Consider the following 25,000-nt stretch of genomic DNA (forward strand, 5'->3'; position numbering starts at 1 on the left):
AAATTCACTAAGACAAGGTAAATTACCAAAAAGTTGGAAATTCGTAAATGTTACACCCTTATATAAGAGCGGCGACAAACAAAACCCACTAAGTTATAGACCAGTTTCATTAACTAGTGTAGTATGCAAACTGCTCGAAAGAATAATTAGAAAACAATGGGTTGAAATACTTGAAAAACATGAAATAATATCAAATAAACAATTTGGTTTTAGAGAAGGAAGGTCGTGTGTAACAAATCTCCTCTGTTTTTATGATAGAGTATCTTAGATATTACAAGAAAGAGACCGCTGGATGGATTGTGTGTATTTAGACTTTAAGAAGGCTTTTGATAAGGTGTCTCATAGAAGACTACTATGGAAATTAGAGCACCTAGGTGGAGTGAAAGGAAACCTAGTCGCATGGATGAAAGACTTTCTTCATGAAAGACAAATGAGCACAGTAATTAGAGGAAAGCATTCTACATGGCGACTCAAGGATCGGTGTTGGCGCCGATTATGTTTACTGTTTTCGTCAATGATTTAGAGTCTAACATAAGCCCAGGTAGTTATCTGAATATGTTTGCAGATGACGCAAAGATACAAAAGAAGGTAACAGACAACATCTCATGCCAATGCCTCCAATGTGACATCAAGAACTTATTCACGTGGAGTTGTACATGGAAAATGAAATTCAATACCAATAAATGCCACATAGTCAGGTTTGGAGAAAGTAGAAATCGCCCACTATTCCAATACAAATTAGGGGACGCAGTATTAGACACAGCTGACAGGGAAAAAGATCTTGGGATAATCATAGATAGAAACCTAAATCCAAATGACCATATAAATGAAAAGGTCCACAAAATGTTAGGACTGATTGCCAACATGAAGAGGGCATTCGTGTATGTGGACGAAGATATGGTAAAGAAGATTATTAAAGCAATCATAAGACCAAGTCTTGAGTACGTTGCAGTGGTATGGAGTCCACACTTAAAAAAAAGATATTGACAAACTGGAAAGAGTCCAAAGAGCGGCGACAAGATGGGCACCTACCCTAAGAGATCTGAGTTACGAAGACAGACTACAAAAATTAGGACTTACTACCTTAGAAGAAAGAAGGAAAAGGGGGGACATGATTATGCTTTTCAACTGCATTACAAGAAGAGTGAAGATAGATAAGGATGACTTTTTGATCTTGAACACAAGAAGAACGAGAGGACACAACAAAAAGTTGAAAGTAAAAAGAGGTGATAAAGATGTCAAAAAATATAGTTTCCCAAACAGAATTATTGAATCATGGAACAGTCTCCCCAATCAAGTAGTGTGTGCCAAAACTGTGCATCAACTTAAAAAGTTATTCGATAATTTAAATATAGCAGACGGGATCACCTGAGCATAGCTCTTCTCCCGTATTCAAACAACTAGGTAAGAACACACACACACACGCGTACACACACACACACGCGTGCACACACACACGCGTACACACACACACGCGTGCACACACACACACGCGTGCACACACACACACACACACACACACACACACACACACACACACACACACACACACACACACACACACACACACACACACACACACACACACACACACACACACACACACACACACACACACACACACACACACACACACACACACACACACACACACACACACATATATGGACCAACTCTAGCAGGGGATAGTGGTCAGCTGGGTGAGATTGTAGAGGAGACAGGGGAGAGCAGGGGTAGAGATTGTAGAGGAAATAGAGGAGAATGACAGAGGAGAGGAGAGAGAATAAATGTGTGTGCATGAGTGTGAATATACAAACAGGCTCACATGAAGAGGAAGACACATGCAAAGTCAAACATCCATGGCAGACCATTCCTTCGTCAAACCTGTAGTTTCATAGATCAATATAAAGCCAAGAAACTATTTTTTTTTCTTTCTTTCTATTTTGAATCACTAATAGACTGTGAAAAAAAATATCTACTGCTGGAACTAAAATTTTATTTTATTATTTTTTTTTCAGGTGTCTCATCAGTAAAGGAAATGTAATTGTATGAGTAGCTGAAAAGGCAGATCATGAGACAAAATGCAATGTGAAGAAGAAAAGAGTTGGTGATGCAAAATGGAGATACTTCATATTTGATCAGTATGAAAGAGAGGAAGCAGATAGCATTTCCTCTGCCAAATATGACAGGCCTCCAGTTGTAAAATAGACTGAGCTTCTTTTGTGCCCCTAGGAAATGTGCTGTTAGATGTGCTTCTTAATTTTATATTGATTTCTAAAAGACATCTAAGTAACCAAAGCATCATGGATCCCATGTTTTTCAATATGACCGCTTTCTGCGGGACAATGGACTTCAGTGCTTGGAATTCTCGCAAGTTAAACTTTGGGCTGTGTTTCCAAAAAGCAGTGTTTGTTGTTCCTACTTTTGCAATGTTAGCCATAATATCAGCCTATTATATTGGCAAGCAGTCTGAATGGGTGGTGCGCAGAAGAAAGCAGATGGCAATAATCCACGCTAGGATTGCTATGACTGCACTTTCTTTAATTCTGACCATCTTAGAACCATTGCTCTATTTCTATGTGGGAAATGGAGAGCTGTTTTGGGTGGATGGCCTTGTTGTTGGGGTGCAGGTGAGTAGCTACATGAGTTCTGATATGACTATGTATTATAAAATGTTGATGACATAGCAGATTGTTTAATCTGCACTTGTGTTCATATTCAGTGAATGTATTGCAAATTTGATAAGTGTAGTGTTTGTTACTCTATCCTTCTATTTTCTTTTTTATTACAAGTATAGAAAATGATTTGTAAATGCTCTAACATATATTCCTTTCCAGACGATTGCCTGGTTAGTGCACCTGGGTTATTTAACATCCCTGAAAACCCGCCTTAGTGTGGGGACTCGAGGCCCTACACCAGTCATCTTTGCCTGGCTCCTGACATTTCTCTGCACCATCAACTTGGCTAGAACAGCATGGTATCGTGAAAGTGGATTATCAAAACTCATTGAAGAAATCATGAGATATTTGGCCTTAGCACAACTATGCCTACAAGTGAGATTATGCTTCATATAAGTTTGTTTTTAATGCAATGTGCATCATGATTTGCCTATGTCTGCATGTGTAGAAAAGATTATAAGTGAAGGAAGATTCAGCATATAGAGCTATAATTAGCAACTATTTATACATACATACCTGCAGAGTGAATATATAATCAAAAGCTTAGGCTATTCAATCATGTCATATGCATTTACCATCAGTGACTCAGATAAATATGAAATATAATTTACTGTTAGATTAGGATTGATATGGTAAAAAAAATCCTTCCAGATTGTGTACATGTTTACACTGTTCCCAAAAGGCAGTGTTGGGACCTCACACTATCATGAATTTAGGAGAGAGGCCACGGAACGTACTCCTCTCATGGAAACATCTTATAATGATTACAGTGGGTGAGTCACCATTTTTTTATATCTTTTAAGTTTGTGCAATAAAGTAATAAGTTGATGCTTAGATCATAGTTTGTGTGAACCTGTTTGAGTGATTCCTGTATTAAAAAAAAAAAACTTGCAATAATCCTTTCTTCTTCTTTTGTTATTATTATTATTATTATTATTATTATAATTATTATTATTATTATTATTATTATTATTATTATTATTATTCCAGCTTCCATGAGGCAGCAGATCCATTCCATTTGGGCATTGCAGAGGAAAGAGTCAATATTTTATCTTACCTTACTTTCTACTGGGTTAATGCTCTGATGGAGAAGGGGGCATTGGGACACCTTCGCACCCAAGATGATCTGCATGACCTTCCAATTGAAATGCGTACAGATGTCATTGCACATAAGGTAGTTATATTTTATCATCAGACAGTCTACACTGTTTTGATATTGATTTATTAGTATTGTTATGTAGAAGATATTAAATAAAGAAAAAAGTTACATTTGAGAAATTTAGAAGTAATAGTAATAGAAAAAAGGATCATTGTTGCAGAACACATTTATGGAGACAGTTCATTTTAAGGTTGTGTAAGGTTTTCATATATTCAATGATGTTAATTTCTTTGTTTGTTTATCTTTCTTCTTAAAAAAAATGATAAGAAAAGTATGTCTGACAAGCTGATAACTTCTTGACTACAAGAAAATAGATGAGTAATATTTGTGCCACATTTAATAGTGACTCATTGCTACAACGATGAAATCATTTAGAGAATAAAATATGGCTTCTAAGATAAAATGTTATCATGATTGCCATTGTCAGTTTAAAAGTAAAGTAAAAACTATGATGAAGCCAAGGTAATTTGCTGAATGAAAGCATTTGCAACCATAAGAACTCTTTCCACTCTCAATGCTCTGGTTGCAATCAATAGACAATTGACCACATAACCAGTAGCAGGAAACTGCCACCATCAAACTGGTATGCACAGAAGCAGAAAACCCATGTATAATTTATAATTCACAATCACATATACTAGTTTTAATATAATTAATAAGTATGATAAAAGCAGTTACAAGTTCATGAACACTAAGCTTCACGAAAAGCTATTAGTTAGTCCAATTATGAAAAATATTGTTATTTATCAAATGAGGTGCAGTCCTGCCAGCCAGCCTGCTACCCATGTTTCAAAAGTTATTGTAAATCCAACTTTAATAGAAACTTTCCAGTCATGCAATCCAGTTTTAATGTTATCAGTGACATTTAAGAAATATGATTACAAAGTAATGAAAACTAAACTTGAGAAGATATAATGATGCTCAAAGTAGATAGAATATTATTAGCAATTTTTAATTAGGAAATGGACTTGGCAGCTGTGTGATTATACCAATAATCAAAATTGCATTACTTTTCACTGTTTACAAATACAATCAACAGGTCAATAAAACAATCTTGATGAATCAGCCTCTACCAGTAGAGGGTACAGACGAGATACCCAAGCAGAAGAAATACTCGCTGCTAAGAGTCCTACACAAGTGTTTTGGAGTGCAGTTTTACAGCATTGGTGTACTGAAGCTTGTTGGAGATGGCCTTGGATTTGCTGGCCCACTGCTGCTTCATGAGTTGGTAACCTTTATAGAGAACAAGGATGGAGACACCATAACTGGATACACCTATGCAGGTGGTCTGTGTGGTGCGGCTCTGGTTGGTGAGTGTTTTATATTTGTTTTTCTCTTTTATATTTTCTTTTTTTCTTCTTTATTTTGCATGTCTGTTTTACATTGATTACAATTATGGCTATGATGATATTGTTTTATTATTATACATCATTATTATCAACATGTAAATTAATTTCAACAGCAGTATCATGAACATGATGATGATCATCATCATTTCTTAAAATTATTATTACTGTTATTATTACTATTACAATTACTATTACTTTTATTATTATTACTTTTACTGTTACCAAATGTTAACCCATTGCTGGGATGGCATAATATACATGCGCCATGACCACATTGATTTTAGTTTGTTAGGTGTAATTGTGCTTAAATGACTTTGCAAGTACAAATTCATCAAGGAATCAATTACTAGTCCTACCTATCTCACTTATTTACCCTTTTCCTTGATTTACATAGGCTCTGTTTCATGTTTATTGCTTTTAATATGATGATAACATTATAAAAATCATAATATCAGTCATAATAATAGTATTGATATTGATAGTATTTACTCCTTGGTTACTAAACACATGTGGAGCTATCTGTGTGCAATAAAATTCACAAAAAAATACAATTGACAGTAGCAACATGTACCAGCTGCCTATGTGCTAAGATGATGAGCCATGAAATATAGGATGTTCTTGTCGTGTTTTCACAAGATAACACTTCTTTCCAAATTTCAGCCACGTTCTGCAGCATTCATTATAACTACTTAATGGCTAAAGTTAACCTTCGTATACGTGCGGCACTGGTATCTACAATATATCGTAAAGTCCTTTTGGTAAGCGTTGTTTTTTAGTGTGGTATATTCTCCTATTTAGTCATCTTTGTTATTTTCATTGTAATTACTAATATCGTCAATATTGTCTATTATTGTCATTATTATTATCATTATGGGATTTTGGTTTTGCTTTAATTTTTGGGGGGAAGCCTAAGGTGTCTTTTTAAGTCTTCTGAAATTATAGGTTCTTTTTTGATTTACTACTAATTACATTGTTCAGACATATCAGAGGACTTTTTTCTGTATTAGATAGATGGCCAACAAAGTTTGACACCAGTCCTCCAAAAAAGGAAAAGAACAATTTCCTTATGTCAGATGTATTCATTTTGATGCAGAACATAGACTAATTAAGGATATTATATTCTACACTCAGGTAAGCTCTGTGAACCTCAGCAAATTCACAACAGGTGAAGTTGTCAATATGATGAGTACTGACACTGACAGAGTTGTCAACTTCTGTCAGTCTTTCCATGCATTCTGGAGTCTTCCATTGCAGGTAAGAGTTTTATATATACTTGAATATGTAATGTTTTGATATGTAGACTGTATGCATCCATTGGTTGCAGTAACAGAATCCAAGGATGCTGAATTTCGAAGTAGAAAATAACACAATAGTTACATATTACCTGTGTGTATTGATCCATATATTTGAAATGATATGTGGATTATTAATGGTACCTAGTGTAATTGCTTTGTAAATAGTTGAAATTGTGTATCATATCCAGAATAGTGGTAAGAAGGCATATAAGCAAGAATGCAACATTTTCTTCCTTTCATTACTAACAGATTAACATTGTATGATGTTCTGCATATAGCACATAATGTTTGACATACAAGTATATTTTGATAATATTGTATTAAAAAAATAAAGATAAAAATTAACCAGGCTGAAACTGACTGCCAAATTGGAGATGTCATCTAAGTTGACTTCATGCTCCCATGCAATCAGAAAAGATTGACTAACTTTCAAGCCAGCTTGAAGGGGAGGAATTGACACACTTTCCCTATTGGACCAAAAATACACATTTCTCATTGATTAACCCCCTGCCACTCACTGAACATGAGCTTTCAACCCAGTATTTGGGTGCAACCTTTACTTTGAAGAACCCTGCCCTGGATGAATGTGTCATTCACATCATGTCTGATTTGGCGATGGCTCCAGGTAACTTGCTATTCAATTCTTGACTGACTTGGTTGTAGCTGTTGAGGATGAATCATTCACATCATGTTACTATGATATTTGCAATACACTTTACACATTACATACCTTAGGACATTGCCTGAAGGAGAACATGATGTGTAATGCTCTGGTTGGCTATTATTTTATATAAAAGGAGTGATATTTAGTACATTAACAATTAGGCTGTTATAATGAACACAGTTAAAGCATTAGTAATTTAAACTTTTTCTTTTGCAGTTGGGTGTCACACTGTATTTGTTGTATGTACAAATTGGAATAGCTTTCCTCGCTGGTGTAGGAGTTACAATTCTACTGATCCCCATCAACAAGTGGCTGGCATCAAAAATAGGTAAAAATATGGCAATTCTATATGTGTATATATATATATATATATATATATATATATATATATATATATATATATATATATATATATATATATATATATATATATATATTATATATATATGTATTTCTATTTTTTTGCAGTTTCTCTTTATACAGTGTACACATATCAGAATATATCTTTAAACAACTTAAACCTTTCAGGTTTTTGGCCACTCACTCACCAATTGCTTCTGTGTAGAGTGCATAGCACAGTTTCCTGCCCCTTTTGCAGTAATTCCATTTGTGTGGCTATTAGATTTATTTCCCATGATAGAACATTCATCTTGACCACATTTTGATGCATGATTGAAAAAAGATCAACAAATTAAAGAACTTAAAATATAACATCCTTCAGATCATATCTCTTGATGGTGTGGAATCTGAAAAGGTTTATCCTTTAGATATATGTGAAGAACAATTTTTGGTTCTTTGCAGGGAAATTGAGTGTAGAGATGATGGGATACAAGGATAGAAGAGTCGGTCTCATGACAGAGGTCCTGAGTATGATTAAAATGGTGAAACTGAATGCATGGGAAGCCACATTCAAACACAGAATACAAGGTATGTTGGATGAGCTTTGACCAGAGGTAAGAAAGACATCTGAGGGGAAAAATATATTTTATGAGAATAACTGTAGAGATTAGTAAAAGACTTGAAAAAGAGGAAGATTATTAGATAAAAGGAAAATAATAACAAGAGGAAAAGAAACATAATGTGGTGTAAAATGGAGAAAAGTTCAAACTTTGTACATCATGTTTTATTAATTTCTCTTATAGTTCATGTGTTGAAATTTTCATGTATGCATTTGTAATTTAAGGTGCTGTATTGAAGTATTTTTGTTTATATTCTCTCTTTCAGCCTACATTTTATGGAATATGACCTTAGTAATTTGGGCTAATACCAGAGAGGAGGATAAAGGATTTTATTTGAAATACATATAATGAAATCAATGTTTTTGGTTTTGTTTTATTTACTAGATGAACGATATGGTGAAGTAAAGGCACTGGCTGGACGTAAATACCTTGATGCTGCCTGTGTCTACTTCTGGGCAGCAACACCTGTCCTTATACCGATTGCTACATTTTCAACGTACATTGCTCTTGGTAATTATTAGAATTCAGTCTTTGTATTTATTGGTTGATTTAGTTTTTGAATGATTATTGATATATTGATTTTGTAAAATCTAGCAAACTGACTCTCTGACTTCCTAAGATCCAGTATATAACCAGGGATTGTATAATAATTTTTGTGAACATGGTTACCTCCAGCAACTATTTAGAATATCTGTATTGTTCCAACACCTTTCCTTCTGAAAAGTTTTCTGATCCTTACAGGCAATCCTCTCGAACCTGCTCGTGTATTTACAGCAGTAGCCCTTTTCAACATGCTTATTATGCCACTCAATGCTTTCCCATGGGTCATCAATGGGCTGGTTGAGGCTTGGGTCTCCGTGAAGCGTATTGAGCGTCTGATGGAGGTAACTCATTCTCACTATTTTTCTATAGTCTATAGAGTTGATAAATATTCTTGTAAAAAAAAGGGAAGGGTGATGAAATAGGGAAAAGGCAATATGACAAATATGCAGTGTACATTTACCGAGGCTTGTGCTTACTTTCATTGGATTTGTTATGGTTATTGAGGATTTGTTGATGTATTTCAGCCTCGTTTGTTTGGAAAAATGATATAAAAGATGTTGAAATATTGTCACTTACATTTATAACTTGTCCAGGAAGTTTTATTGTTAAAGAAAGTATAATATCAGTGTACCTAATACAGAGGAACATTTATAAACGATTTTGTAATCCACAGCTACCAGAACAAGACCTAATGAACTATTACACTGTAGTACCTGAGATGAGTCATAAGGACTCTGAGCTGCAAGTACTGATCACAAACGGAAGCTTCACCTGGGCCAATGGTGCTTCTCAAGCTCGAAGAGAAGCTGAAAGTCCCAAGGACTCATCAGTTGAGACATCCTCAACTGGATCAGGAAGTTCATTGATAGAAACTGATACCCTCAATGGAAGCTTCGAGAATCATGTGGTGTTACCAACTCTTAGAAGAGTCAGCATGCAGCTTTCAAAGGTTTGAGAAATAGTTGCTTATATGATATTTCTTAATACTTTTTTAGATAGATTTATTTTCTTGTACTTACTAAATCATATTAGTGATAGGCAATCTTGCAAAGAAAAGTAAGGACCTAATAAAGTTTGGGGATCTAATTTCAAGTGGGAAGTTATATGACAGGAAACAATGTTAGTTTATGGATATTGAAGACGATTTTTTAATATGTTTTGTTTTGTTGGTCCAGGGTCAAGTAGTGGCTGTTGTTGGAAAAGTAGGTGCTGGTAAGACATCACTGCTACATGCCTTGTTAGCGGAAATGTCAAAGACTCATGGGATTGTTGCAGTGGCTGCACTTCATAATGGTAAGCAATCATTGACCTCTAATTTGTTACACTGATTTGATATTTGAATCAGCTTTAGTGTAAATTTGTTTTGACATGTGTGTTTTAGAAGTTTCTGCATGATATGTTGTTTATGTTTTTTTAAAGATAAATACCTGCCTGTAACTTTATGCTAAAAATAAAGTATTTTAGATGATTTAGACTCATATATAAAGGCCCAACATTTTTCAGAAAAATATAGACAGGTCTTTTGTTTAACAGGTTTTGGATTTGCCTCGCAACAGCCTTGGATACAAAATGGGTCCATTAAGGATAACATATTATTTGGCAGCAGTCTTGACACCAACAGATACAGGTATGGCTGGTCCTGAATGAATATACATTCTAGTTTTGATACCTGTGTTTGCTTTTGTTAGTTATGTGTTCCTTGATATTTTTCTCTGAAATGATATTTGAACAAGAATTACTTGTGATTCTTCATGGAAATACAGTAATTGACAAAGAACAAAAAAGCATACCCACTTTTACTCTAACATATATATAGATAGATAGATAAGGGAATATGTATTTATTTGTATGCAAGTTAGGAGCTGTTGTAAAGCAGTGGTGACCTGTGCAGACAGGTACCACAAAGGTCTTTAAATTGCTCATGTTCGAGTTCCAATCACATTTGTATATATCAATTTTGTTGTAAAATACAATAAAGGAAGGAAAAGATATTGTCAGTCTTTATTGCTTACAGAGCTGTACTGTCAGCATGTGCTCTAGAAGATGATCTTCGAGCATTGGCCTTACAAGATGAGACTCGCTGTGGTGAGAATGGATCGTCTTTAAGTGGAGGACAAAAGGCTCGTGTCGCTCTGGCAAGAGCAGTTTATCAGGTACAAAAGAAGGCAGCTCATTGTTTTTTACCTTTATAACTATTTTTGAGCAACAAGGAGTTTTGTAAGCATCATTTGTAAAAGCTATTTTCTTGACTGTTTCCAGAATAAGAGCATCTACATCTTAGACGATGTATTGTCAGCAGTGGACGGTCCTGTGGCACGTCACATAATGAGGCATTGTGTCCATGGTCTCCTGGCAGGCAGAACAGTGGTGCTAACAACCCACCATCTGACTCTCCTTACTAAAGCAGATTGGGTTATCAGAATGGATAATGGAGTTATTGAGTCTCAAGGTTAGTTGTTTCTTTATGCTAATTACTTCACTTGGTTTATTTATCCATATTCATATGTATTAGAAGTGGAATAGCAAAGTTAACCCCTATGATCTGGAGGATGTGACTATCACGTCATGATTCACAGGTGATGTAAACATGCTGTCATGGTAAAATTTGGCTGTGGGCCATAGTGATGTGAACTTACCATCATGAGCATTTCAGCTGAAGGGGAGTGTGAAGGGAAAGATTCGCCATAAGTGCACAAGGCTGTAGGACGGTGATTAGACTGATTTGGTGTTTAGGAAGGGGCTTTTGCCTGTGAGCAATGACTGGAAGAGCACCAGCTTCAGGGAGGATGCTATTTACATGCTCAGGATCACATTTCTGCCCACTATGACTAATGGCATAGGTTGTATTACAGAAAATTATATATTAAGAAAAAAAAGACATGAAGAACAAAATGATACTTATTGTTATTATTATTGCACTGAGTTATAGACTACCTTGAGAGATGATATGGAGTCTGTACAAGAAAAACAATCTATTACCATGTAGATAAAGCAAATCAGATGACAAATATTGACATTGGAAAATGGCATGAAATCTAAAAAGGCATATGCAGAAAAAGAGAAAGTAACATTGCAGAGGGGAGGCATGGAGTCTTGTCACTGATCATAAGTGTTTGCTGTGCACATCCAGCAGTGTCCACTCACATAAGCCTAATGCCCATATTTTGGGCCACATGATGGCAGTGAAGCATCTGGATCCACTGGATTAAACACTTTCTTCATACCTCTTAACCCCCAGGATCCGGTTGCAATGGTTTCATAAGTGGCCAGCATCCTGGGCATATGGCACTTAGGCCGGGTGCACATGAACACCCATGAGCGGTGACAAGACTCTGTGCCTCCCCTTTGAGAAGTTATTTTGTGAAAACTTTTTTAGCTTTATCAAAATTTTCCAATGTCCATATTTGTCTTTTGATTTGCTTTATCCAGATGGTAATTACTTAGTTTTCTTGCACAGACTCCATATCATCTCGCTATGTAATAAATAGCTCAGTGCAAGAAAAAAAAAATATATGGAATATTTGGTTATTTGTCTCATTTTTTTGTAATTTTCAATTTTACGTAATACAACCTGTGCCGCCGGTCACAGCGGTCAGGAATATGGTGCGCAGCATGGAAATGGTGTCCTCCCTGGAGCTGGTGCTCTTCCAGTCACTGCTTATGCATGTTACATTCCATATTCGTTTAACGATGGAAATAATGCTAAAGCCCCCTTCTAAGCCTCAAATGAGTCAAATCACACTCCAAGAGGTTTGTGCACTCGTGGCAAGTCTTTTCCGTCCCCCTGGCATTTGTTCTTGACACTTTGTTCACGTCACCCATATAGTTGCCCAAGTTTTTCCTTGACGTGACCGCAACATCATTCGGATTCAGGGGGTTAATCTTATTCATAAACTGTTAAATGATCCCTGCCTGGTTATATGAAATGCAGATCATGTGGCAAAAATAGATGTGAAGATTTTTTTATTTTCTAAATTATAGGGTTGTTTTTCAGGACCACCAGCAGTAATCTTGCCAAGTTTCGTCTCCCCGGAAGAGCTGTCAGATGAGTGGTGGGAGGAAGCAGAAGATCCACAGGTGTCAGGTGCTAAACTGAGAAGGATTTCCTTAGATGTTTTTGCTGCAAGTCAATCAAAAGCTGCAGATGTGATGAGAAAGGTATTAAAGATTTGGTTGTATAGTTATAAAATATTATTTTATGATATGCCAAATTGTGCTTTGTTTTTTTGTGGATACCTTATTTGTCTCAGTTTCTCCAAAATACTGACCAAAAGGAACCAAATGGTTTATAAAAAAAAAAAAAAAAAAAAAAAAAAAAAAAAATCACTTCAATTTTGGTTGTAGACCAGTGTAATTTCTTACAGGACTATTTCAGAAGGAATGGCAAATCAAGGGTTATAATGGAAAGACTATTGTCCTGCATATTGAAAATCTGTCTTTGAAAAAATTAATCTTACTTTGCAGCTATTACTCCATATTGAAAATCTAATATATGTCATTATTACTGTTATGAGCACGGTTACTTGAATGCCATAATTATCAATAATGCAAACACTCTTTTCCCAAACAAGATTGAAGAAGCAGAAGAGCGTGATTACGGAGAGCTGAGCAATGCAGTATACGTGACATATGCCACAGCAGTTGGTGGGATCCTTACAGCAGCGATCTTTTTCTCATTTATTTTGATGCAAGGTTCAAGGAATCTCACAGACATATGGCTGGCCTACTGGGTTTCTGAAGTCACATCTGACAACAGGTACCTGTAAACCTCCTCTTCCCATTTATACTCCTTTTCCCTGTGTCTTCCTTATCCTTCCAAGCCTTCTTTAATCTTTTGATGTCTGTAATTATTGTCTCAATAGTCATATTGATACTGATTTAGAATGAATCTATCTACCTCAGTCAGTATATGACCAGATGGGCCAGCATAATCAATTTATAAAATAAGAGAAGCTTAGGATAAAAAAAATGAAATAATGCACAGATTATGTTAATCATAGATATCAGTAATCCAGGTGATGTATCAGCATTAACCATAGAACATCAGCTGGTCAAGTGATGGTCATGCAAAGGAAAGACTGCCAGATTTAAATCACTACACTGACTTTAGACCATTAAATGCAGCATTAATGAAGTTCAGTCTGCATCATATATTTCTGATAATGCTCTACATTGAAATCTAGCCTGAAATGTTTACTCTCCCTGTGAAATGATATATTTATTTACCTCTCATTATCAAAGATACTAATGATATCTTGCAAATATCAATATATGAGATGCATGAAAAGTTTAGCCTGTTCTAGAAACATATTAGACTATTGTCAAAGAATAATAAATAACTGCATATTCTCCCAGCACTGGCAGCACTGTGCTATTGCAAGGTGGAGTGTCAACACCCTGGGCTGGGACAGCCACCAGGCCAGATCCTCCCAAGATGACCAGCCCAAACTCAGGTCCTCTACAGTGGCTTATTCCTGGGAATCCTGTGCATCAAGTAAATACTCAGATTTTATGTTTGTCTTACTTAGTAGGATATCATGATACAGTTGGGAAGTGTGAAGTTTTTGGTATACAGAGAAGTATTCACTCATAACATTGGAAAGCATGGAAGAAATTTAGAGGTTGGTCACTAAAATAGAAAATCAGATTGATCTTGTTCAAGAAATTGTCATATATATTCTCAGACTTCATAGACATAATTTTTCCTCAGGTGCTGCTTCTGCAGGAGCTGCCAGAAACAAACTTTTTGGCAGATGTGGATCCAAGCACCAAATTCTATCTCACAGTTTACGGAATTCTTGCTGCATCGAATACTGTGTTCACTCTTATGAGATCTTTCCTATTTGCTTACGGAGGGATATGTGCAGCAAGATACATTCACCGCAGATTGTTGGATTCAGTACTCTATGTAAGTTTTTAAAGTATAGTCTAATCCTCTGCTGATGCATACATACCAAAGAAGTTGATCTAGAATTCTTGAAATTTCAGATAAATCTTTAAAGAATTTTTTTTTTAATGATAATTGGAGAAAATGTTCTTATTCTTAACCCCTCTGATCTGGATGATGTTACTGTCTTGTCATGGAAAAATCTGGATCGAGGGCCGGGTCATGTTAACATGATGTCATCGGGCAAAATGGCTGCGGCCTGGGTGACATGAATTTGCTGTCATGAGTGAAGGCCAGGGTGACAGAAAAGACTTACCATGAGTGCACAAACCTCTTGGAGTGTGATTTAGTCATTTAGTGCTTAGAAGGGGGCTTTAGCATTATTCCCATCAATAAACTAATATTGAATGTAACATGCATATGCCATGACTGGAAGAGCGTCAGTTCCAGGGAGGATGCTATTTCCATGCTGCGCATCATTTTCCTGGCCTCGCAGGTTTTTTCAGAAAATTTAAGATTTCAAAAAAGTAAGATATATTACACAAATAACCAAATGTTCCATATTTCTTTTTTCTTGAACTGAGCTATTTACTATGTAGAGATGATGTGGAGTCAGTGCAAGGAAAATAAGCTATTACCATCTGGATAAAGCAAATCAAAAGACAAATATGGACATTGGAAAATGGCAGGAAAGTTTTTAAAGGTTACATAAAAGAATTTTGAAAAGGGGAGGTACAGATTCTTGTCACTGCTCATGGGTGTTCATGCGCCCGGCCTACACGCCACACATCACATCATCAGGCTGCTTACCTAACCCACTGCCCGTATTTTTGCCACCGTAATTTCCACAATGCAACCAGATCCAAAGGGTTAAAATTCAGTAACTGCTATATAGAACTGTTATTAGAAGAAAAAAAGAAAAGAAGTTATGGAGACTACTTTCAAATGTAAAATGAAAGGGAGGGCAATACATTCAGATCAGTTTCTGTTTGATGATAATGTGACATATTTTAAATAATTTTTTGCAGATATCTGAAATAAGGAGTCTTATTAGATTCTTTAGAAATCGAATGGTACTGTGCATATGCAGACACAGATTTAAGGCTGATGCATATAAGATGAAAACTAATTTATTGTTGCACACTCTAATTTGCAGGCCAAGATAACCTTCTTCGATAACAACTCTCTTGGGCGCATTCTAAATCGTTTTTCATCGGACCTGTACACAGTAGATGACTCTCTACCCTTCCAGATGAACATCTTTTTTGCTCAAGCATTTGGGCTATTTGGTTAGTTTATTTAAAATCCAAGGAGAAAGAATTTCTAGTATTTTAATCAAAAATATTTTTCTTCAACTGTACTTTTATCAAATTGAGATGACATTTTTGATTATATGTATTCTGATTGCATTTTGAATTAATAATTTGAAGATGGGTCATGTAAGTAAAATATGATTTATATTCTGATGAATTTTCAGGTGCTATTGTGGTAACAATCTATAGCTTACCATGGATCACCTTGCTCTACATCCCCTTAGCCTTTGTGTATTACACTGTTCAAAACTTTTATCGCCATACCTCTCGAGACCTAAAAAGGCTGCATGCAGTGTCCCTTTCTCCACTGTATGCTCACTTTACTGAGACTCTGCAAGGTCTTACAGTTATACGTGCCATGAGAGCTGTTCACAGGTATGAGACAAGCCCATTTATTTTGTTGTTATTATAAGAATCTAAATTTCTTTAGGTGAATTTATAGAGGTGGAGTTCATAACTGTTAATTGGACTGTATTTTGGTGGAAACAGGTTCAGCGTTCGAGCAGACAGTCTTCTAGAAGTCAGTCAGCGTGCCCAGTTTGACATCCAGGTGGCTTCACAATGGCTGAACCTCCGACTCCAGCTGATAGGATTGACAATGCTGGCTGGAGTGGCAGCTCTAGCTCTCCTGCAACACCACTTTGATGCAATTGAAGCAGGTATGGAGTGTAAATGTAATTTCTTTGCTTTGTTTTGATTGTTTTTATTTTTTATTCTTTTTTGTATATAGTTAATATTAATTTTACATATATTTTTTACGTGTGTCATAATCTTTAGAGTTTGCTGTTTATTAATATGATGATGATATTTATTTGCAATGAGGGCAGTTGTAATTGGGATTGGTCATAGACAGCCAATACTCTCCTTGGAGAGGGTTGTTGGTGACCTTGAAAGGATGACAAGGCAGATGCACTGCTCTTACCTTCAGTAGCTGTAGTGTTTTGGTGAAGTGGAGCAAATGCCAGTGCAGAGAAATGATGAACCCTTGGTATTACTAAGCTTTGGGAAGCATGAGGATGATGGACAAGGGCAGTAGATTTGAAGATGTTGGAAAGCTTTACTTCCAGATGTTGTCGGACTTTCCCAAGCAATACATGAACCTTGGCATCTTTCTTGCAAGGTACATGGTATAGAGAATCAGAACGCAGGAAGACGGAATACATCGGATGAACTTGGTTTAGAGTTACTCTCACATAGCTTCAAGCACCTTGCAACAAAGTTTGTGGCAGGAAGAGACATAGTGGCTAAATATGAAACCATTAGGCTGCCAAGGAAACAAATTGTTAGAAACAAACTCATGGTCATCGACTGAAGAAAATAGTTCTGACAATAGACACACACTCTCATTATCAAAATCTTACCAACTGAGCATACACTTAGTAAAACAAAAAGGAAAACAATGGGTTTGTCCTACCACAACTATCTAGCTCTTAAAGAGCCTATCTGCTAAGTGTAGGGGTATGCTATCACTTGACTGGGGTTTTTGGTAAAGAGTACTCTTTGGTCTTTCATGTAGAAATAGTGGTTTTTTAACATTCATTGAGAACTACCTCAGCATGGATCAGAGAGGGTTGCCTACAAAATGGTGGAGGTCATGTGATGACCAGCGGGAGCCCAGGGAATTGCTGCTGCAACAATAGCCACCTAGGAAATTTTTACCAACTAGGGAGCCCAGAGATTATACTTGCCCAGAACCTGAAGCAGTCCTTTGGAAGGAGAGAGCAGAAAAAACACAAACCACCAATTCCCAAAGGAAGAAGAAGTAAAGGGTCTCAAAGGGATATTCAAATCAAATGAAAACACAAGCTGAATCATTATATTGTTTTCAGTACAAAGGCAGTAGATGAAATAGATAGTAAAGTGAATCCATTGCCTCCTTCCCTCTACTCCTGGGAGTGTGCATGGCCAAATTTGCCTGTTTTCTAGGCCTATTTCAGACTGCCCCACAGCAACCAAGCAATGTGATTTTTTTTTGTATCCTAAACACAATTTTAATGTTTTTGCTTATTCAGAGATACAGGCTATAGGTGCTAGGTCAAACCTGTAGTAGACTGACTATGTATATTAGAGCCCATTTTATTAAAAAATGCACTGTGTAAAAATGGAATGTGGTTTTATTGAGGGATAAAGATGAATATTATTATTTTTTTAATGTATGCAAGGCTTCAGTACTTCTGCTTATGTGAATGACTTCCAGACATTGACACTAGCAGAGTTCCCCCCTCCCCCCAGTCCCTTGCTTGTTTTTGTGGGGGGCTTAGGACATGGAGACTGAGGCCCAGTGTATGGGATCACCCCTAGCTTGGGCCTAAGCTCTTGCTTCCCCCTTATCTCTTCCGTATCTTCTTCATTACCTTCTGTCCCATTCCTAAAGTGTGAGAGCCATGCTCAAAAGGATGAAAGGCTGGCTTTGTGTCAGTCCTGAACGGCCTCCGGGAGTCATGGTATTCCCTTGGTTAATTGTCTAGCCCTTACCTCTTATGGGGACCTTGAGGGTAGACCATTTCGTTTCCTCATTTTATTCAGGCTCACCATGGCCAATAATAAAGAATTTTAACCCTTATTAGGGGCAATTAGGCTTGCCCCATCATCAACTAGCCCATCTGAATTTGATTTTGTTGGTTTTTCAACCCCTGCCCCTCCTTTGACCCAGGCTCTGACCAGTGATACTAATACCTCCTCGATGTTTACTAACACCTCTATCCATTCTGAACCACCCACCCAGGTCATTACTCAACCTTCAGAATGCACTCATTCTCCTCTCCTAACATTCTTGACTCCATCTCCTTCTGCAAGGTCTTTTTCTATGTCTACCCCCTCTTCCCTTATGACTACTCTTCATCCTTATTGTCCTCCCCCCCCCCACACACTGAACTACTCCACTTCACACCACCCCATCTTCCTCCTGCCCTCATCCTTCTGCTGCTTCCAACTTTGCAAACCTTTTGAGTACTCTTTGTCCTGGTAAGTGAGATCGATTCTTTGTGATTCCCCCTATAGCCACTTACTCTGAGAATATCCTTCTCTTTCAACAATGTCTACACAAACAAGTAGGCAGAGTTCCTTTTGCAGTTGCTCCAGTCGTTCATGCCTTGACACAGTTACATCTGAATCCCAAGCTCGTGCACTTTCTACCCTAGCTGACCTCACTGGCAAACCCATTCCTGCTGAACCTCTGTTAACTCATTGGATCCGGTTGTGTCACGGAAATCAAGGTGCCAAAAATACAGGCAGTGGGTTACACAGGTAGCCAACATCCCAGGCATATGATGTGTAGGCTGGGCGTGCATGAACACCCATGAGCAGTGACAAGACTTTTTGTCTCCCCTTTGCAAAGTTATTTTGTGTAAACATTTTCAGCCTTTTGGCCATTTTCCAATATCCATATTTGTGTTTTTATTTGCTTTATCCAGATGGTTATAGCTTTTTTTCCGTGCACAGATTCCATCTGATATCTCTATGTAGAATATAATTTGGTGCAAAGAAAAAAAAAATGAATGGAAAATTTGGTTATTTGTGTCATATATCTCATTTTTTCATAATTTTCAATTTATCCTGCGCTGTCAGTCACAGCAGCCAGGAATTCAGTGCGCAGCATGGAAATAGTGTCCTCCCTGGAGCAGGCGCTCTTCCAGTCACGGCTTATGCACATTACATTCCACATTCGTTCATCAATAGGATGAAGCCCCTCTTTAAGTGCCAAATGAGTCAAATCACACTCCAAGAGGCCCATGGCCTTTTGCCCGATGATTTTTCCATGACAGTACTGTAACGTCATCTAGATTGTAGGGGTTAATACTTGTACTGGAACTGTATCTATCTATGACAAGAACTGGTCAGACTGTGAAAATTATCTACTAGCCTATCTTGTTGATTATGATGCAGTGGCAGTACAGTGCTACACTTTTCCTCTCTGAGGCAGTGTAAGTCCCATACCAATATTGCCAAGATTAGCTCCTGTATACATGGCCTTCCCCATGAAGGTTATATAGGTAGAGTGTCCTACCATGTCCAACCATATTGATCCCTTCCTCATCAATACCAGCCAAATTCAGTTGCACCAAAGCCTTCTGCCCTCTTTGTGCCCAACCTGGTCATGACCATTCAAATTGCTCTGCACATTCATGTACATGTGCCACTTGTGGTGGCTCTCATAATTTATGTTATAGGAGATGCCCTGCCTATAAGCCTGAATATGAGATAGCAGTTCTCAGATTCAAACTATGCCTCATTCTTCATGAGGCCAGACAGGAAGCATGGCAACGAGGTTTTTCTCTCTCTACTTATTCCATAAACTGTCCTTCACTCTGCTCTTTCCCATCTTCTCAAGAAGTCTCAAGTTCTCCCTCAGTATCTCTTCCCTCTACCTCAAACCATCCTACCTCTACTCCCCCTCTCCCCAGTCAAATTCCTTTTCCAGTCTAAATCCAGATACTCCTATCTCTACCAATTCCCCAATACTTACCCCTCCTCACTTTACTTGCCGCACTACACCTTCTCCTACCACATCCTTTCCTACACCTTCCTCTTCCTCTGCTCTGCTCCTCAGATATCTATCCCCTCTTCTCAAAGGGGACCTTTGTTTCTCAGTCCTCTTCACCCAACTCCCCTCCAAAAACTCCTGAAGACATCCAAAACTTCATAAGAAGCACTGCTCCCTCATCCACCCTCCAGTCACTCTGTTCCTACACCCTCTACATTTAAAGTATTTGCTGATATCCAGCCTCCTCCTCTTCCTCAAGTTACCCCCACTCCCCTTCCTCCTACACTTTCCCAACACATCCCATCCTCTCTACCGCTCCCACTTGAATGCTCACACGAATCCCTTCTGTCACAATAATTACCTTTTCCAGACCTACCTCTTACCTCCTGACACTCTTCCTGATACTTCACCAGCTTCCCCAGTCCCCCTTTTGCATCCCCTGGATTGTTCTCCTCTTGCTTCTCCAACAGCCATCTCTGTTTTCTTTAAACAAAGTCCCTATTCCTTCCTAAGTCATAGATACACTGCAATTCACTCCATCACCCTATCCCCTTAACCCTTCCCTTTTTAATAATCACTGCTCTACTTCATTTGCTACTCTTTTTTTCCCTTTTCACTGCCATGCTATCCCATAATGCTCTGTAATCTTTAACATTCAACACTCCCCCGGATTATTCTCCTCCTACTTTTCCAACAACCATCTCTGTTTCCCTTGAATAATGTTCCTATTCCTACACAGCAGTTCACTCAATCGCCCTACCCCCTTAACCCTTCTCTTTTTACTAATCTCTTCTCTGCTTCATTTGTTCCCCTCTTTTCCCATTTCACTACCATATTATCCTATAATGCTCTCTAATCTTTGACGTCTAACACATTTTTTCCTAATATTTAAATCTTCTTTACCCTTTGCACTACAATACTTTATCATAGTGCTATATGACCTTTGATGTCTAGCATATTTATTGGGTTCTGTCATTAACCATTAACAGGGTGTCATACAATCTAAATTAGTTGGCATGAGACTGATTATGTAAACTTTAACAGATGGGATGATAATACCATGTGTAAAAAAAGGGATGTGGTATAATTGGAGAAAAAAACTTTTATTTTTATGAAAAAACAAAATATATTTACAATCACGCTCTGGGCTGCTATTCCCATTGCCTACCTGTAATTGTTCATATGAATGAAAGAACAGCAGTAAATGCAGTTACATGCATTATAGTATTATCACCTGTCCTAAGTAGCCAACTATGAGGGGAGTAGCCAGTCATCTGTAGCCATGATCTAGTCAGCCATGACATGAACAGCATGTTACCCAGAGCCACTTGGTTAAATAAGGAGAGCATGATCATGAAATAGGGAAAAAGTCCATTGAGCAACAACAACAAAAATACATTCCAAGATACATCAGAGAACTCAGAGTACAGACAAACTGCCAGACACAAAGTGAATAACATAGTATCTGCTCTCTTTGTGGCAGATAAGAAAATACGAGATGGTCATAGCTCATGGCAATGGACCTGATAGAGGGGAGGGAGGAGAGGGTTTTTTTTCTGTTCCTTCCTTCCTTGGCTTAAAGATGTTCTGTGCAGCTGCAATGTTTGGTAGGAAGCAACTCATTTTATATATTTGATTACACTAATATATTTATTAGCAATAGATTTAAAAAATCAAAAAAATCAAGGAAAATTGCATAGACCTACCAATTAGCTTCTTGTTGGATAAGCACTTATTAAGTCATCTATGTGTCAGAAAAAAAAAAAATGTGGACAGTATATGCATACCTAATATACCTTGACAACAGACACCAAGAGACAAAACAAGCACTTAGTTATTTATTTTTTTTTATTAGTTATCATGCATTGTTGCTTTTGCACTAGTAGTATCATTGTTAATTAATAGCTTTATATTTATATTTATGATGATGGTATTGTTGTGATTCATGTTTTTATTATTATCATTTTATTGTGTTAATTACTATCATTATGATGCTGGCAATGACTGTTAATGTTATTATTAACATTGTTATTATTATTATTATTATTATTTATTTTCCCTCAAAAGGAAAGCAAAAAATAACTCTCTGGTACTTACAAATTATGTTAGGGCTGGTTGGCCTTGTCATCTCCTACGCCCTCACGATCAGCAACTTCTTGAACAATGTGGTGGGATCCCTCACTGAGACAGAACGAGAACTAGTGAGCGTCGAGCGAGTCAAGCAGTATCTGGATGGTGCAGAGCCAGAGAGAAGAGAAGGCACTGCAGTCCCTCCATTTGGCTGGCTGAGCCATGGCTCCATCCGGTTCCAAAATGTCTCCCTGCGATACCAGTGAGTGGTCTTAGGCTCTTCCGCATTTTTTTTTTTTTTTTTTTTTTTTTTTTTTTTTTTTTTTTTTCCCCACTTATTAATATAAATGAATTTTTAGTGTAATCTACCTTTGAGTCATTTTAGTCAGAAGAGTTTGCTTAAGTATAGTTTTCAAAATCAAATGATAGAACTTCTCTCCCTGTGTTATTAAATAATTTGGATTGTGATCATTCTTTGATTCATACCTGTTGTTTCGTATACATTTTTCAGTGAGCACAACCCTTATGCCTTGAAGAAAGTTAATTTTGAGGTGGGAGCATCTGAGAAGGTTGGCATCATTGGTCGCACAGGTGCTGGCAAAAGTTCCATATTTACTGCTCTGTTTCGGCTGGTTGAACTGACTCGTGGCCGAATATATGTTGATAATGTGGATATTTCAAAATTAAGCCTTAAAAGATTACGGTAAGTTGACAATATATTGTATTTTCTTGATAGAAGTACTTACATTAAGTGTATAAGCATGAAATTCACCACTTTATTGTTTCACATGTTAAACATACACATTATGTTGGAACATGGAGTATTCCTTTTTTTTTCTCTTTCTCTCATTTCTGCTCAGTAAGTATTATATGTAGCAGAAGGACTTTCTTGAAATGTTTATATTCATCAAATTTGTAGGGAGTGTTTTCTTTTTAAAGTTCAGCTGATTATACACATACTCATGTTTTAAACAAGGTATGTAATTGGCAATATCCAGTCTAGTTAAACTAACATTTAGAATATAGATTTAATATGTAAGCCAGTTATTGGATAAGAGCAGAAATTGATGAAGAAAATTGTAAGATGTTATCTCTTTATAAAATGACATCTTTTAGGTCCAGCATGGCCATTGTAACACAAGATGCTCTGCTGTTTAGTGGGACAGTTAGGGAGAATCTTGACCCATGTGGGGAGTCTCTTGATTCACAAGTGTGGCAGGCACTGAAGTCATGCCATCTGGCTGAGCTGGTCCAGACTCTTGGAGGCCTTACAGCCAGAATAGAAGAGGCTGGGAAAGCCATGTCATCAGGAGAGAGACAACTATTTTGCCTAGCAAGGGCACTTCTGTGCAGAACAAAGGTTTGTTTTTATGACTGTCATTTTCACTTAATAGTATACCTTTTATCAGTACATGCTTACACAAAAAAATGCACTTGTGTAACATACAAATGTTACACTTTTAAATACCTTAGGGACTAAGTGCAGAACAGTTGTTATGCACTTGGTATATTCATATTCATATTCTGTATGTTTATATATATATATATATATATATATATATATATATATATATATATATATATATATATATATATATATATATATATATATATATATATATATATATATATATATATATATATATATATATATATATATATATATATATATATATATATATATATATATATATATATATATATATATATATATATATTTACAAATAACAGGTTGTGTGCATAGATGAAGGAACTTCCCAGCTTGACAATGAGACAGATGAGCAAATCCAGCAAACCATTCGCAGTGCCTTCAGGAACAAAACAGTCCTCATCATTGCTCATAGGGTGCACACTGTTCGTGACTGTGATAGGTAAGTGTACAGTGATGCTACCTTCTTTATGAGGGTACAGAGAATAAGTTCACAGTACTTCTTTGTTATTTGGCATATTTTTTGTATTACTACAGTTATTGATAACCAGAAGTTATAAGTAAATCTTTGCAGCTGTAATAAAAAAATAAGGTTTGGACATGGGAATGTTTTGTAATCTTCATATGTAGAATTATTTTTTATTTGATAATGTTCAAATTGAAGAAGATAGCCATGAAAATATGATTTAGAAATATGACTATAGCTTATTTTAGGTATGAAAATATGAAATAGAATAGAGAGTTTATCATAGTTTTGGTAATCTTTTTTCTTTATGGTATGATAATTTTGCAATGTACTGATTTACAAAATAAGATTTTTGAAAGGCCAGTTTCAGGAAGAGGCTTAATGAAACAAGAAATGTTAGTTAAATTCAAATATATATCCATTTTTTTTTTTCTCTCTCTCTTTTTTTTCTACCAACAGAATATTGGTGATGAGTGGTGGAGAGGTGGTTGAGAGTGGCCGGCCCACAGAACTGCTCTCTGACAGGGATTCTCATTTTTACTCCATTCTTCACTCTCAGTGAGTGAGAGACAAGGAATGGATCTGATTTAAAAAAAAAAAAATCAATTGTTTTCAGCGACTGAACAATCTCTCTTATGTAGTGCTTCCTTTCCTTCCTGATTTTATTACCAACAACTCTCATTTTAAATATCTTCATCTCATTTT

General features: G+C 36.7%; 1 protein-coding gene across 2 annotated transcripts in view; it reads left to right on the plus strand.

Annotated features, from left to right (window-relative positions):
* LOC113808273 (ATP-binding cassette sub-family C member 10) overlaps nucleotides 1-25,000 on the plus strand; it is a 28,864-nt gene that overhangs the window by 3,863 nt on the left and 1 nt on the right. For both annotated transcript variants that reach the window (XM_027359622.2, XM_027359623.2), the window contains exons 2-29: nucleotides 2,019-2,630; nucleotides 2,838-3,053; nucleotides 3,330-3,451; nucleotides 3,669-3,852; nucleotides 4,877-5,147; nucleotides 5,847-5,944; nucleotides 6,318-6,440; nucleotides 7,362-7,473; nucleotides 7,947-8,072; nucleotides 8,489-8,614; nucleotides 8,846-8,988; nucleotides 9,321-9,596; nucleotides 9,823-9,940; nucleotides 10,181-10,274; nucleotides 10,662-10,800; nucleotides 10,907-11,096; nucleotides 12,642-12,805; nucleotides 13,219-13,403; nucleotides 14,003-14,141; nucleotides 14,358-14,555; nucleotides 15,691-15,823; nucleotides 16,012-16,222; nucleotides 16,337-16,506; nucleotides 22,440-22,662; nucleotides 22,912-23,103; nucleotides 23,517-23,760; nucleotides 24,132-24,271; nucleotides 24,755-25,000. The exon at nucleotides 24,755-25,000 is cut by the window's right edge and continues 1 nt beyond it. In XM_027359622.2, coding sequence (XP_027215423.1) covers nucleotides 2,304-2,630; nucleotides 2,838-3,053; nucleotides 3,330-3,451; nucleotides 3,669-3,852; nucleotides 4,877-5,147; nucleotides 5,847-5,944; nucleotides 6,318-6,440; nucleotides 7,362-7,473; nucleotides 7,947-8,072; nucleotides 8,489-8,614; nucleotides 8,846-8,988; nucleotides 9,321-9,596; nucleotides 9,823-9,940; nucleotides 10,181-10,274; nucleotides 10,662-10,800; nucleotides 10,907-11,096; nucleotides 12,642-12,805; nucleotides 13,219-13,403; nucleotides 14,003-14,141; nucleotides 14,358-14,555; nucleotides 15,691-15,823; nucleotides 16,012-16,222; nucleotides 16,337-16,506; nucleotides 22,440-22,662; nucleotides 22,912-23,103; nucleotides 23,517-23,760; nucleotides 24,132-24,271; nucleotides 24,755-24,857 — 4,767 coding nt within the window. In that variant the 5' untranslated portion in view covers nucleotides 2,019-2,303 and the 3' untranslated portion in view covers nucleotides 24,858-25,000. The remainder of the gene's footprint in view (nucleotides 1-2,018; nucleotides 2,631-2,837; nucleotides 3,054-3,329; nucleotides 3,452-3,668; nucleotides 3,853-4,876; nucleotides 5,148-5,846; nucleotides 5,945-6,317; nucleotides 6,441-7,361; nucleotides 7,474-7,946; nucleotides 8,073-8,488; nucleotides 8,615-8,845; nucleotides 8,989-9,320; nucleotides 9,597-9,822; nucleotides 9,941-10,180; nucleotides 10,275-10,661; nucleotides 10,801-10,906; nucleotides 11,097-12,641; nucleotides 12,806-13,218; nucleotides 13,404-14,002; nucleotides 14,142-14,357; nucleotides 14,556-15,690; nucleotides 15,824-16,011; nucleotides 16,223-16,336; nucleotides 16,507-22,439; nucleotides 22,663-22,911; nucleotides 23,104-23,516; nucleotides 23,761-24,131; nucleotides 24,272-24,754) is intronic.

This window comes from Penaeus vannamei, chromosome 15, assembly GCF_042767895.1.
Source record: "Penaeus vannamei isolate JL-2024 chromosome 15, ASM4276789v1, whole genome shotgun sequence".
NCBI lineage: Eukaryota > Metazoa > Arthropoda > Malacostraca > Decapoda > Penaeidae > Penaeus > Penaeus vannamei.